The 14,464-nt window shown below is 51.6% G+C and overlaps 1 protein-coding gene across 2 annotated transcripts in view; it reads right to left on the bottom strand.

Moving 5' to 3' along the window:
• RAB40B (RAB40B, member RAS oncogene family) overlaps window positions 1–9,064 on the bottom strand; it is a 28,155-nt gene extending 19,091 nt beyond the window's left edge. Inside the window, exon 1 of one of the 2 annotated variants that reach the window (XM_019944792.3) lies at window positions 8,777–9,064. In XM_019944792.3, coding sequence (XP_019800351.1) covers window positions 8,777–8,918 — 142 coding nt within the window. In that variant the 5' untranslated portion in view covers window positions 8,919–9,064. The remainder of the gene's footprint in view (window positions 1–8,776) is intronic. The other variant, XM_019944793.3, reaches the window with a different exon arrangement.
• Window positions 9,065–14,464: the final 5,400 nt, after the last annotated feature.

Here is a 14,464-nt window from a genome sequence, read left to right as displayed (position 1 = left end):
CCGGACGGTGCTCCAGACAGAAGCTCAGGGCCCCGCAGGTCTGACAACGTGGGCTTTTGCCTCTCAGACACCAGGCCAACAGGACACCATGGCCACTCAGCAGTGGTCTACCTTCTAGATTTTACTTCCAGATGGAGTTCCTCCACCTGAGAGAGAATTTAATATTCTTCACACTTATCAATTTATTTTTCCTGTTAAGATAATAACTTTTAACCTTACATATCAGGGTCAACTAGAGTTTAATATGTGTAGTTACGATTCTACCTCTGTAAACTTTTTTTGCTTTTATTTTTAATCAAACAAAATGCCAGTCACCATAAGATTCAAATTCATGAGTAAACTCAGCTGAGTCACATTTAGGGGAGGGTAATCCATTAATTATTAGCTTCAAGAGGTTGGAATACACAACTCATATAAACAGAGAAACAGCCTGAGTGTCACTTTGGCTGAGGAAACCCCAGGATCAACAGCTTTATGGCACAATCTCCCAAGAGATGGCCAGCAGCAGGTGGTTTCGGGTGGGAAAGGCCGGCATCCGGAGAAAGATTAAGAAGCCAGGCACAGAGTCCCGGGGCCGGAACTGCTGTGATCGGCTGCCGGGCACAGCACAGATGCCAGGACAGGTACCTTCGAAGACTGGGGGCCCTGACGTTTTCCATCTCTTGATTCTAGAAGCATGCTGATCTCTCTCTCTACCCGCCAAGTCTTAGAAAACAAGTCACGCTGTAAGGTCCCATTAACCAAAATCCCAGGTCTGTCGCACTCAAGTCAGAAGTCCCCACAGCAGCCTGAAGGTGACAGGCGCCTGGGTACCAGATTCTAGACTTTGCAACATGTTAAAAAGAGGTTAAGACCTGGAATGCCAAAACCACTTAAGAAAATACAAACCACAGGGCCAAATTCTCAGAAATGTAATTGATTACCATTAGGAAGTCCCCAAAAGGCAAAGCATGCTGTGGCAAAACTAAGACCACCTAAAAAGACAAGTTGTTCATATTAGCAGACTGATGAAATGCTGGAGGCATCTTAAGCCAGAGCGGCGCAGTCAGACCAGGTTCAGGAGCCCCTGGAGGCCCCGCAAACGGGTGGGTGGACAGGCAATCTTGGTCCTGGAGAGAAGGAGGGGGAAGGCAACCAGGTCAAGTGGGGAATTTGGTTGAGGCCTCCGAGGAGGCAAGCCCACTTCTGAAGAAGGTAAACCCTGAAGTTGTCACTGAAGCTATTATCTTATATCAGGACCCCTTTCAATTGTCTTGTTTGTGGATCTGACAAAATCTACATAACGGATATTTTTAGGTCCAAACCCCTCGGGTGCTGCAGCTCTTCTGCTTTTGCTTATACACAATTCACTCTCTGCAGCCAATGAAGCTAAAGAAGCCTGGAAAGTCTGAAACAAAGGTCCAAAACAATCCCTTAATGTGAAGTAAACCCACAGCCTGCAAATGCTTGGTGACACACCAGCCACTTCCCCATGCCTTGCTGCTTCTCTTCACCCCACACAACCAGCCACATCAAACCTGAGCTCCTGGGCCAGCAAGGAGTGAGCAGGTGCGGCTTGGCAGGACCCAGGCAGGACCTCGGGGCTGTGCCTGCCCAGCCGTGCTCACCCTGCAGCCACTCAGGCGTCCTGTGCCAGTGACAGAGGACACAAGGGGTGGTGGGTGGGCCTCTGGCCCCAGTAGCTGAGTCTCTGTCTGGGAGGAACCTGGGCTGGCCGGTTCTGAGTCCCTCCCTGCCTGTCCCCTGACATCAGGTTCGCCTTGGGCTGGGGGCTGCAGGGGTTAGAGGTGAGACTAAAGGGACCGTCACCACCTCAGAAAGGAGACCCCACAGGACACAGGGGAAGTAGGGCTGATTCAAGGGCTTTTAAAGAGAAAATCTGATATAAATGCAATTTTATCATTTTCAAATACATGGAAGTATTTATGACATAATTTAAAAAACCCAACGCATTAAATTTATTGAGTGCTCACAAGTGGTACCGAGGGAGGTGAAGGAGTTACACCAAGAAGAAGTAGGATAAAACACGACTCGACTCTCAGTTCAAACTTGAAAGTGATGACTTTATAAATCGTGTTTTGAATCTTAAAGTGGTTGCCCAGGAAACTGGCAGAGTAGCTTTAAGCTGCCTGCAGCAACTAGAAGGCAGCGGGAGAGTGCGTGAATCTCCTGGTGGAAAGACTGTCAAAGGTAAAGAGAAAGGACAAATAACCTGTCTCACGAGATGATTCTTCTATACTCTCAATAAGTGGGTGTTATTATTTTTATCTCTTGGCAAAAATGAAACTGAGAAAGAAAGATGGGATCTTCCTGCTGGGAAAAGGAAGCTGGAGAAATAGCCAAAAGAGAGTAGTCGGGGAAACAGTGAGTCTCCTGCTGGGAAAAAAACTAGGAGGCGAGAGATTGCAGCCTTTGGTGTCAGTTTGATCCACTTTCCTCTCCCATCACTAATGAAATGAACAAAATGTAGAAACTCGGCAATCAGGGAAGGAAAGGGTATGGACCTGGTGCCGGGAACACCCCAGATGGAGCCCAGGGGAGACCCAGGATTAACAGAAGGCAGAGCCCAGCTGATGAGGGTTTCTTTCTTTCCTTTCTTTTTTTTCTTTTTTACATCGTGAAGTACCGAGCTGATCTCCCTGTGCTGTGCTGCTGCTTCCCACTAGCTAACTACTTTACATTCAGCAGTGTATATACTCGATGCTACTCTCACTTCACCCCAGCTTCCCCCTCCCACCCCATGTCCTCAAGTCCATTCTCTATGTCTACATCTTTATTCCTGCCCTGCAACTAGGTTCATCAGTACCTTTTTTTTAGATCCATATATATATGCATTAGCATACGGTATTTGTTTTTCTCTTTCTGACTTACTTCACTCTGTATGCCAGACTCTAGGTCCATCCATGACGCCTTCTTTCCACTTCTGCCTGGAGCAGGACTTTCGAGGGGAGAGGAGGCGGGACTGGGCACCAACCCACTGGACAGAAGTGAGGCTCCGGGGCCAGCAGGGGCCCGGCAGGACCAGGAGTGTGCACGTCACCCGTGGGAGGGGAGGACAGCTCCCTGGGCAATGGACCACCTGGCAAGGGGTCTGCGCAGCCCACACTCCCCCTCCTGCTCCTCCCGGAGCTCAGGTTACAGGACAGGGTCAGGAACCCAAGGGCCCCTCCCTCCATGAGTAGGCTGAGAGGAAAACAAAAGGTCCAGCTTGGAGAAGCCAGGCCTCACCAGACTCTGTCAGAGCACAGAATACGTGCAGGCGGATCTGCCTGGGTGTGAGCAAGACGCAGGGAAATAAATGCAGCAGCGCCACCTGCAAGCACTGGGCAGACCCACCTGCAAAGGAGAAAGCATGCAGGTGGGAGGCTGTGTGGTCCTTGGGCCGCGACAAGGGTGACAGAGCAATGCTGGGAAAGGGGGTCTCCCACTGCATATCTACTTGGCAAAAAATGTGTCTTGACCCCTCCCGCCATCCCTCATCCCAGCGGGATGGCAGCCACCAACATCAGAGGTAAGACGGTGGAGCCTCAGGGGACAGCCCCACCCTGGGACAGGCAGAGACTTGTTCAACACACCCAGAGTCCCTGCCATGAACACCCATCATTTACTTGGACTGTGTTAAAATGAAGGGCTTCTGTTCTTAGAAATACTATTAATGGGGTGAAAGGCAACACAGACAAGCGTAGATACTCACAATACGTATTTCTGACAAGGGATTCACAGCCAGAATACATTTTTCAAACACTCCTACTGACCAGTAAAATAAACTCAACCTAATGAAAAATGGACAAAGGTGTTCAATCTCATTAGTCATCAGAAAAATGCAAATTCAACTACATTATACTTTCCAGACCAGTAAAATACTGACCAGTAAAATAAATTCAACCTATGAAAAATGGACAAAGGTGTTCAATCTCATTAGTCATCAGAAAAATGCAAATTCAACTACACTATACTTTCCAGAACGGCTAGAATACAAAACAGCAAGAACCAAACGTTGATGTGGATGTGGGCAAACAGAACTCCTGATCTTTGCAGTGAGAGCGTAAACTGAAAACAATTTTGGAGTATCTTCTTAAGTTAAACATATGCATACCATAATACTCGGCCATCCCAGGTTTAGGTCTATTCTGACAGAAACGCATCTTTTATACTCTAAAGACGCACAGTGGGAATGTTCACAGCAGGACGAATCACAACAGCCGGAAACTGGAAACCACAGAAATGCCAACCCCAGCATGATGGGTAAATAAACAGATCGCAGTACGTTCACACCAGGGATATCATAAACCTTCCACAGCCATACACAACCCAGGAGAGTCTCACACAACAGGAGCAAGAGAAGCAGTCACATTACAGCTCTCACTTTTACACAGAATGGACGAGACAAAAGTGGCCCATGTTGTCAGAAGCCAGGCCAGTGGTGACGCTGCAGGGTGTCATGGCTGGGGGAGGGCTGGGGGCCCAGGGGCCTGTTGGTGTTGTGCTTCCTGGGTACTGGTTGCATGGGCGTGTTAGCTTTGTGAAAATTCACTGAGCTATGCAATTATAATAGGTACACTTACCTATATGTAAATCATACCTCCATAAAAAGTTTAAAAAGGAAGGGAAAAGAGATAGAACCTAACTTAAAAGGAAATATGACCCCAGGAGCAGAAGGAAATTCATCCCAGTTACTTCATGCAATGGAACAACCTAATAAAAACATGCTGTTGGTAAAATAAGAGTTCAAAGGAGAGTTTTTGTTTGTTTGTTTTTGCGGTACGCGGGCCTCTCACTGTTGTGGCCTCTCCCGTTGCGAGGAGCACAGGCTTCGGACACGCAGGCTCAGCAGCCATGGCTCACGGGCCCAGCTGCTCCGTGGCATGTGGGATCCTCCCAGACCGGGGCACGAACCCGTGTCCCCTGCATCGGCAGGCGGACTCTCAACCACTGCGCCACCAGGGAAGCCCCAAAGGAGAGTTTTTAATCTAATGAATTTTTAAAGAATTCTTTAAAAATTGAAAAAAAGGAAAATTGTAAAAGTAAGGAAAAATTAGACACCAAAAGGACATCAATACTGAATTAACAAATAAGTTAGAACAGCTAGAAACAGTTTGCTAAAATAAAAATTACCAATAAATAGGAAAGACTTGAGAGTACCACAGAAATGCAGAGAGAAAGACAAAAAGAACAAGGCACTTAGAAGACATGAATGGAGGACAGATAAAAACAGCCCAACGTAAGAATAATCAGTGTAGTAGGCAGAGTAATGGCCCACCCAAAGAGATCTGTGTCCTAATCCCCAGAATTTGTGGATATGTTAGGTTACATGGAAAAGGGGAATTAAGTTTGCTAGTCAGGGATGAATTGGGAGATTGGGATTGACATATATACACTAATACGTATAAAATAGATAAGTAGTAAGAACCTGCTGTATAAAAAAATAAATAAAATAAAATTCAAAAAAAAAGTTTGCTAGTCAGGTGACCTTAAATTACAGAGATTATCCTGGATCACCCATCGGCCCCAATGTGATCACAAGGGTTCTTAAAAGTGGAGTGGGAGGCAGAGAGTCTACATCAGAATGAGGAGATGGGAGACATCTGCTGGCTCTGAAGGTGGGGGAGGACCCACAAGCCAAGAGACACAGGCGGATTCCAGAAGCTGGAAAAGGCAGGAAAACAGACTCACCCCTAGCACGTCCAGAAAGGAACGCAGGCCTGCCGACCTTGATTTTAGCCTATGAGACTGTGTTGACTACCTACCCCCAGAACTGGAAGAGAATAAATTTGTGTTGTTTCCAGACACTAAGTTTGTGGCAATTTGTCCAGCAGCCACAGGAAACTAATATAACTGGTGTCCCTGAAATAGAAACACCAATAAATGTAACAGAAGATGTTTTAAGGACATAAAATAAATTTCCCTCAAATTAAAAAAGAAATATGCAAATTGAAAGAGTACTCAGTGTACCAGGAGTTCAAAATGAAGCATTCAGCTCTGAGACATGGTCTGGTTAAGCTCATGAAATGAAGCAAGAAGAAGGAATCCGTCAGAAATTCATGAAGAAAATGCAAATCACCTACATGGGAAAAAAAATCAGCTGACTTCAGGCTTCCCCACATCCAATGGCAGAGGGCTGTGGAGCAATGCTTACAAAGGGTTGAGGGAAAGAAAACAGAAGCTAAGAATATTACACCCAACCAAGATATTGTTCAAAGATAAGAGTCAATGGACAGACACTGTCAGACATGAAAATGCGCAGGTAATACTCACGAGCCCTTCCTGAAAAATGATTGAAAATGAAATTAGCTAATTAGACAGCAAAATAAAAGGACTATCGGTGAGCACAGAGTTCTCTGAAATGTTGAATTAACACTGAGCAACTGTGGGCACTGTAGCTACGATACAGAATTGGGTGTTAGGAACCTGGGCAACGTGAATATAACAGCACAGGCCGAAAACTCAGGCGGCGGGTGGAGGGGGATGGGTCGTGAGACTGAAATGCCCTCACCTTTCCCGCCAGAAGCATGCACATTGTTTCAAAGTGAAACGTATCTTTAAAATAATAATGATGATGATTCCAATTTCTTACAATTTTTCATAATCTCTTTTCTTAATCCAAGAAGAATCTTTCCGTAAATCAAAAACCCACATAGGGCACATCTATCATACCGGGTCTTTTCCGCAGTGTCTCAAGCCAAGCTGATAACAAAACCTTTCGTGGAAAGTGTCTTTTTAGCCTAAATCCTCCCTCTGTGTCAAGGAAAAACCTTGGGAAGAAAGCGCTAACTAGTTGTTAGCAGTCTTGGTTCAGCACATAGAACGAAAGTAATGAAGCAGAAGCACCAAGCCTCTGCTCACACCAGCCAGAAGGACCTCCTTTTATAAACATTTGTCTACATTCCTCCTATTTGCCCCTGCACTGTTCACCTACTACAGAACAGAAAACGTTCCACAGCCTGTTCCCCCAAACATACACAGCGCTTTATTTGCTGAATGTTTTGTTACTCCACCTCTGGCCCATCCATTCACTGAGCCCCAGGCCCAGAGGACACAGCCGTGAAGGAAACAGACACAGTCCCCACCTCCCACCCCGTTGAAACCCAGCGCTGCGCTGTCCAGCAGAACTCTGCCGTCTCACAAGTGGCTGCCCAGCACTTAAAATGTGGCTAATGCACACTTTTAATTGTATTTCATTTTAACTACGCGTGCTTTAAATGTAAAAAGCCACACATGTGGTTAATGGCATCATCTTGGACGACATGGTTCTAGAATCAGAATCTGCATTTTCATAGGACTGGGGAGGAATCTTACTATGCACTGCAGTGTGAGGATGGATCCAGGTTTTCACCATCAGCTCATGCCCCCCATCTCAAACCTTTCCCAACTCAGTTTGCCACCCACTGTCTTCTCAATCCTACCCTGCCTGATCAGGACAGGAAGCACCCCCAGGCTGGCTTGAACATTAAGACTCCAGTCCCTGGGCTGCCCTTTTCGGCTCCCCAGGAACCAGACTGCAAGCCCAGGAGCAGCAGCGTCTGTTGGAAATGTGGCTCCCACCCCTGAGATGACAGCTCAAAGGTTTCCTTCCACAGCCACTCATTCTGCACCATCCAAGCAGCCTGTGGTGGGTAAAGACCTGTGGGACCGCAGGACACCTGGTTGTCCTCCCACCTCCTGGCCCAAGTTCCTGCCCACGCACTCTCCTCTTCGCCCCGCTTCTTTTCCTCTTAATGTCCACTCCCTCTCAAGGGCTGCTGCTCTCAAACTACAAACTTCGGGGACCCCCTGCCGGCTGCCCTCTGGGCGCTCTGGCTTCCCCTCACCCTGGAACCCACTCTCCTGCACTCTCTGTCGGTGCTTCCCTTCCTGCGCCCCAGGTCACGCTCCCTAGGGTCACTTGGGTTCCTTGCCCTCCCAGGCCTGTTTATCAGCGCAAGGAGCCCCTCTACACGTCACCTTGGAGAAGCCTCAAGACTTGTTCTCTGCGCCTTCTCTCCCTCCCCTTCCAACCGACCCACGAGCAGAGCCACCACCTGGGAGCCTGCACCCGCTGCGCTCCGATCCCACGCTCCTGTCCCCTCGCGCCAGCGCCGTACCCTCCACGCGTGCTTTCCAAACTAGTCGCGCACAAGTACGGCCTCCCTGCGGGGCAGCCCGGAGCAGCCCTGCAACCCCCTCTCCCCAAACCCGGGCTGCATGGCGGCACGCTCTCCGCCGCCTAGCCGTCACCCCCAGATCGGGAGGACCCCAGCGCCCTATCCAGCCGCTCGCTCCCGCCGCACGCGCTGCGTGCGCCTGTCCAGCCCCACCCCCATGAGCTGCCTGGGTCCCCCACGTCCGGGGTTGGGCAGGGGGTGCAGCCTGGGCTGCCCGCGTAGTGCGGGCGGGATCCAGGCAGAGCCTGGACAGCCCTGAGCCCGGCGCTCCCTTCCCCGGGTCCGCGTCCCCTCTCTTCCCCGGTCCCCGCGCGTTCCACCGCCTCTCCTCCCCGCGCCTCCGCGACCTCGTTTTCTCTCCCAGGCCCCGCGACCCGCGTTCCCCTGGCCAGCCGAGCGCTCCCCTGGCCCGCCGAGCGCTCCCCTCCGGGACCCCGCGCCTCCCCGGCCTCCCCGGCCTCCCTTGCTCCCGTCTTCGGCTCCGCTCCCCGGGCCCGCGTCCCCTCTCCTCCTCAGCCCCCGCGCGCTCCCCCGACTCCTCCACTGTCCTCCCCGGCCTCGCTCCCGGACCTGCGCCCCTCTCCTGCCAGGTCCCCGCGCGCTCCACCCCGACTCCTTCCCGGCCCGGTGCTCACCCGCGGGGTGACCGTACGGGGACTCGGCCGCACCGTCCTGCAGGCTCGCCAGGATCTCGCCCTTGCCCACGTCGCTATCGCCCACCAGCAGGAACTTGAGCAGGAAATCATAGGCGCGAACCGGGCTGCCCCCAGTGCTCATCTTGCCGCACCGGCGCCCGCGCTCATGCCCGGCCCGCGGGACAGCTCAGAGGCGGCGGCAGGGCAGACCAGCCCCGCGCTGGCCCCGCAGTCCTTGGAGGGCTGCTGGCCCCGCGGTCCCTGATGCCTGACAGCTCGCAGCCCCGCTCTGCCCAGCCATTGGCTGGCCGCAGTTGCTAGGGCGGCTGAGCGTGCTCACTGGCTGGCTGCCCGTCCATCTCGCTTTCGTCTCCGCCTCCAGGCCTTTCCCCACCCGCCCCTCCCGGGAACTTACGGCCTCTGCCGCCAATGGTAGATGGAAGGCGGGGCCGGGGCGGGGCAGAGGACGGCGATGCTACTGCCACAGCCAATGGAGGTCCGGAGGCGAGGTGGGGCGGAGCCAGGGGAGGGGCGGGGAGGGGCTATCAGGGGCGGGTCGGTGTTCACGCTCCCGAGTGGGCCGACTGGCTGGGTGCTGGGGCTCGCCGCCCACTCACCCGGAGACTACGTTGGTCCGGGTGGGGGCGTCGCAAGGGCCGGTTCCGGTCGCAGACGAGCGGCAGGAGACCCGGTCCAGGTCGCCTGGTGTCGAGGACCCGTGTCCCAGGCGAGCCCAGGCTCGCGGTCTCTCCCACGGGTACTCCCACGGCACCACGCAGAGTGATGGGTGAGTGTGCTTGTGTGAACGCGTGCACGTGTTCGTGTGTGTCTATGTGCGCATCCGCGTGTCTCTGTGTGCGTGTGTGCATGCGTCTGCGCACCTCTTCCTGTGTACGTTTGCAAGTGCTTGTGTGTGCGTCCGTGCAAGTGTCTGCAGGTGCTGGGGTAGAGGACCAGGTGGGGACCCTCCAGCTCCCAGGCTTCTCTCCGGGTCTAGGGAGCAGTGGGCGCCAGGCAGGGGTCTGTCTTCTGCGCTGGGTGTCTGACTAGGTGCGCGATCGTTTACGCGCGGAATCCAGGCAGCTGCACGCGGCGCGCGCCGGCGTGGTGGCGCTCACTGTCCGGAGACGCCACCCTTGGGGGCTTCATCGTGAGGCTCGCTGAAGAACTGGCGTCCAGCGGCTGGGAGGCCCGCGGCCCTAGCCTCTCCCATGCCATCCCTCCACCCAACGTTGGAGAGAGCCCTCTGCTCGTGGGCAGGGAACTGCTTTAGGCCCCTCTTGGGGGGTGGGGGCAGAGGAGAGATAAAGGAAGAAGAATTACAAAAGCAATTGTTTAAGATTTTTATCGTTGTCATTTGCACTTCTTTGGACCTAAAAACGGGTTTACTTTGGAATGCTAGTTTAGTTTACAACACCTATTGCTTATTGATTGATTAGTTGGTTTATGTACTGGTGAAGCCACTATTTAAAAAAAAAGCCTAAGATAAAAGAATGGAAAGTGGACACTGGAAAAATATGCAGGAGGTGGAATTTTGTCCCCAATCCTACCCTTGCAAAAACGAAACCAAAAAGCTCAGAGGAATTTCTTCCCATCTCCAACTCTTGACTCCATGGTCCCAATCAGCTGAGAGCCACTTAACCATTACCTAGTTAAGCAGGATACCTCCTTCTGCTGGACCTCCCAAATAAAAGTAACTACCTAAGAGGATTATATCCACATATGGATTTCCATATTCCTGCCTTAGGATAAAATAAGGCCCACCCAACAGTGCCTGGAGTGTCTCCACCAGAGGTGTTTATTTCACAAGCCAAAAGGAGAAGGGTTCCCACCACAGGAGCTCCCAGCCTCCTGGGGGATGGTTCCATGGTGAGACACTGACCTCTGCCCCCCAAATTTCAATAAAAGTTCAGGCAGAAAGTGGAGGAATATGGCTGCCACTTGCCCATCTGCCAATTCAAGGCCAGACTTCCAGTCCCATCTACCTCTGACCATTGGAAAATTACTCCCTGTGGCCAGGCTGAAATCTGCTCCCTGAACATCTCCCCTTGTCCTGGGGCTGCTCCAAAGGTCAGGCCAAAGTAAATGCCCACAGCCCCTGCTAGCCCAGGCACTGACTGGGAACAATTCAAGTAAAACAGAAGGGCAGACAGGATCATTTAAAGATGCTTCTCCATGGGCTTCCCTGGTGGTGCAGTGGTTAAGAATCCGCCTGCTAATGCAGGGGACGGGGTTTGAGCCCTGGTCTGGGAAGATCCCGCATGCCGCAGAGCAACTAAGCCCGTGCGCCACAACTACTGAGCCTGCGCTCTAGAACCTGTGCTCCACAACAAGAGAAGCCGCCGCAATGAGAAGCCCGTGCACCTCAAAGAAGAGTAGCCCCCGCTCGCCGCAACTAAAGCCCACGTGCAGCAACAAAGACGCAAAGCAGCCCCAAAAAAAAGAGATGCTTCTCCATGGATAAGATGTAATCAGAAGGTGAAGAAGTATAGACACACTTTGGAGGACAGGGGAGAGGCCATTGTGCTGTTGTTCAAGGAGGCTGGAGGGGCAGCTGGCCCTTTACTGGATCCTTGACTGTCATTTGTGCTTTTCTACAACACACCACCCTGGTCAAGGCTCCAGAAATCCTAAAGAATTCATTGAAATCAAACTCCTTACAGTTGGAGATTGGCACAACATTGTAAATCAACCATACGTCAATAAAAAATAAAACTAAATTAAAAAAACCCCACAAAACTCCTACAGTTGGTTTTTGTTAATACAGCACCAGGCCTCCAGCTGCTCTTAAGAAAAACAGTTTTTTGAGGCCATAGTCTTCCTTCTTCAAAAATCAGGAAAAGCCCCCTTCATCAAACACTTGATCTCTTTCAAGTGGAGATAGAACGAACCCTGTAACTACAAGATGTCAAAGATCCACCAGTGGTGTAGAGTGGCCAGAATGGCGTCATGGCATGCCATCCCAATTTCATTAGCTGCTTCAAGCTTCTTTCTGTATTTCTAAATAACATGCATTGTTTATCCTGATGCTAAAAGCTATCCTGCTCAGCCTTGAATGTAATACTGTAGTGGAAAACTGGAGACACATGTTCACCATATACTACATGATGGGGGTTATCCCAAAAAGATGTACTGAAGTCCTGTCCCTGTTACCTGTGAATTTGACCTTATTTGGAAATAGGGTCTTTGCAGATATAATCAAGATGACGTCATTAAGGTGGGCCCTAACCCCATATGACCATGAGGGAGTCCACGGACCATACTTGAATATCACTGATCTGAGCCTGCCTGTCTCCTGGCTCTAACCAGTGTAGGTGTGGCCTATCATGTGACTTTAGCAAAGGAACATGAGGGGTGTCTGCTGGGGCCTTCAAAAAAGGGGCACCAGGGAGCAAGTCCCTTCTCAACTTCTGTATGTTTTTGTCAGGGGTGTGACAGCCGCAGCTTGTGACCACGAGGGCATCATGAAGGCTCACCTGTGGCCCTCCTGCTATGGCCCTCCTCTTGTCATGTGACGAGCAGTTTCATGGCCGTAGCCACCTGCAGATGGATGTTCTGTTGCTGGAAGTTAAAATAAGCCTCAGTAATACGCGCAGTATCTAGTTGTAGCGTTTTCCTTTGGGGCAGGGCATCATTTTTCTTTTTCAGAATTCTTCCAGGGTTAGTGGGTGTCCTCTCTGCCCATCCATGCGACCCCCTCACACTCTGACTCCTTGCATCACCTCACCCCCACCCGACCATTATCTGCCCCTTACCCTCATCTGATCCTACCCTGAACTTCACCCAACCCTGACCTGACCTTGACCTGGCCCTCACCTGACCCCCTCACACCTCCACCCTAACTGCAGTTCCACTGAGCAGGTGACGGTACCACCCACACAGCTGACCTCGTCCCTCCTTGAAGAGCTGCGCTCCCTGGCCTGCCCCGCCACCGTGCTCAGGCGGCTGCCTGCAGGCTCAGCTCCGTGCTCGGCTCATCTCTGACGCTTTGCTGGGGACACCAAATAAAGCATTTCCGGAATACGTGATGCCACTTCAACCCTCTGCTTCACGCGCACTTGCGCCTTCCCAGTAGCTCAGCGCCCACGGTGACACCGCCCCCCAGGAAGCCCTCCTGACCTGCATTGGGGCTGCTCCTGGATATCCTGTTTAATTAAAACGATCCATTGCACACCCGTCATCTCCTCAAGCAGTGCCAACTATCCACAGGACGGGGAAAAGGCCAAGCTTTTTCCAGAGAACTACTCGAGAGTCACCGGTTCTCCTGGAAATGAACTTTGACTCCCTATCCACACTGCCTTGGCATAACAGAAAGGTGAGAGGTTCACTTGCAGTCTTGTTTTCCTGCCTAGCAGCTAAGTTTTCACCGTCCTATAGGGCATTAACCAGCTTGGTATCTAACTCATTGGTCCTGTTTTGGCATTCCTTCTCCCACTGACTGCATAAGGTGGGGTTTTAAATGCTTTTGTGGAATTAACTGTGGAAACCTCAGCCACAGCTGGAGTCTGGGAAGGCCTGTGGGGGAGCTCTCACGCCTGGTACGCGAGCCTGACTCCTAACAGGAAGCACAGCTGCCTCTACTTACTATCCAGCAAGAGGAAGAAATCTCTCCGCCCAGACAGCCCAGCCAATCAGAGGCCTTCACAGACCAACCAATGGGAAACCTTCATACTTTGGACTCCCAGCTCCTCCAATGGACTCTGGTTATCACAGCCCCCTTCCCGCTCCACTCCCCTTCTCCTATAAAAGCGAGTTCCCTTTCTTGTGCTCTGGATTTGCCTCTGGTACACGGTAGCCTCCGTTTTCCGACTTGCAATTTCTCTGCCTATTCCCAAATAAACTGGCTTTTGCTGGTAAAATAACTGGCTATTATTAAAGTTGACACTTTTCAAGCCAGCTTTTGTCTTTCCAGATCCCTCATTAATGAGCTAAATGAAACCTTGTCACGTGTTCACCTCCCATTTATGTGAGAATAATGTTTCTAAGGATTTGAAAATGTGATTATACCTAGGGGAGAAGGCAGGTTCCTGACACAGAGTGAGGCCCGAAGTGCTCAGTGAGTTGGAAACAGCATCTTCCATGTCTCCCCAGCCATTGAGAGCGTGACAGTGGGACCTTTTGGAAGCCAGTTGCCCCAAGCCTGGGTCCCTGGACGCTCTCACCCTGTCCCAGAGTCCCACCCGTGGCGCTTGTCACCCTGCCCTAGACTGCATGTCAGGGTAGAGCCTTGTGTCCCCTCCATGCAGAGGGGGCCGCTCTGCATCTCACAAACACTGGGGCTGCATGAGGACTTGGACTTAAGGCAGGTGGTGGGCTCTCTCAGAAGAGGACCCACACCCCTTTGCCCAGCTCTTGCTTGCATGTGGTGTCTCAGTGAGAAGCCTCCCCAGCCAGGCCGGGCTGCTGAGGACGGGAGTGTGTGCGTTGGCTGCAGAAAGGGTGTAGTTGGTCTCATGTCCGTTAGACACCTGAAAGAAGCGGTCCCTTCATCCTGACCGCCCTGGGTCATCACAATCCTGAGATCCAGAGCAGAGGCCAGAGAGGCCGACTGGGACCCAAGGCAGTGAATGCAGGAGGGACCTGCACCCGGCCCCCCGCCCCCCCATCTCCCCTGTTTTACTCTGAGCACAGAGTCCAAATGAACAGGAGCTGGGGATTACCATGCACCCTTGGCTGCGGTGAGAAGAC

This window comes from Tursiops truncatus, chromosome 20, assembly GCF_011762595.2.
Source record: "Tursiops truncatus isolate mTurTru1 chromosome 20, mTurTru1.mat.Y, whole genome shotgun sequence".
NCBI lineage: Eukaryota > Metazoa > Chordata > Mammalia > Artiodactyla > Delphinidae > Tursiops > Tursiops truncatus.
Note: the sequence above shows the minus strand (reverse complement) of the source record. Positions and strands in the feature narration are given on the sequence as shown.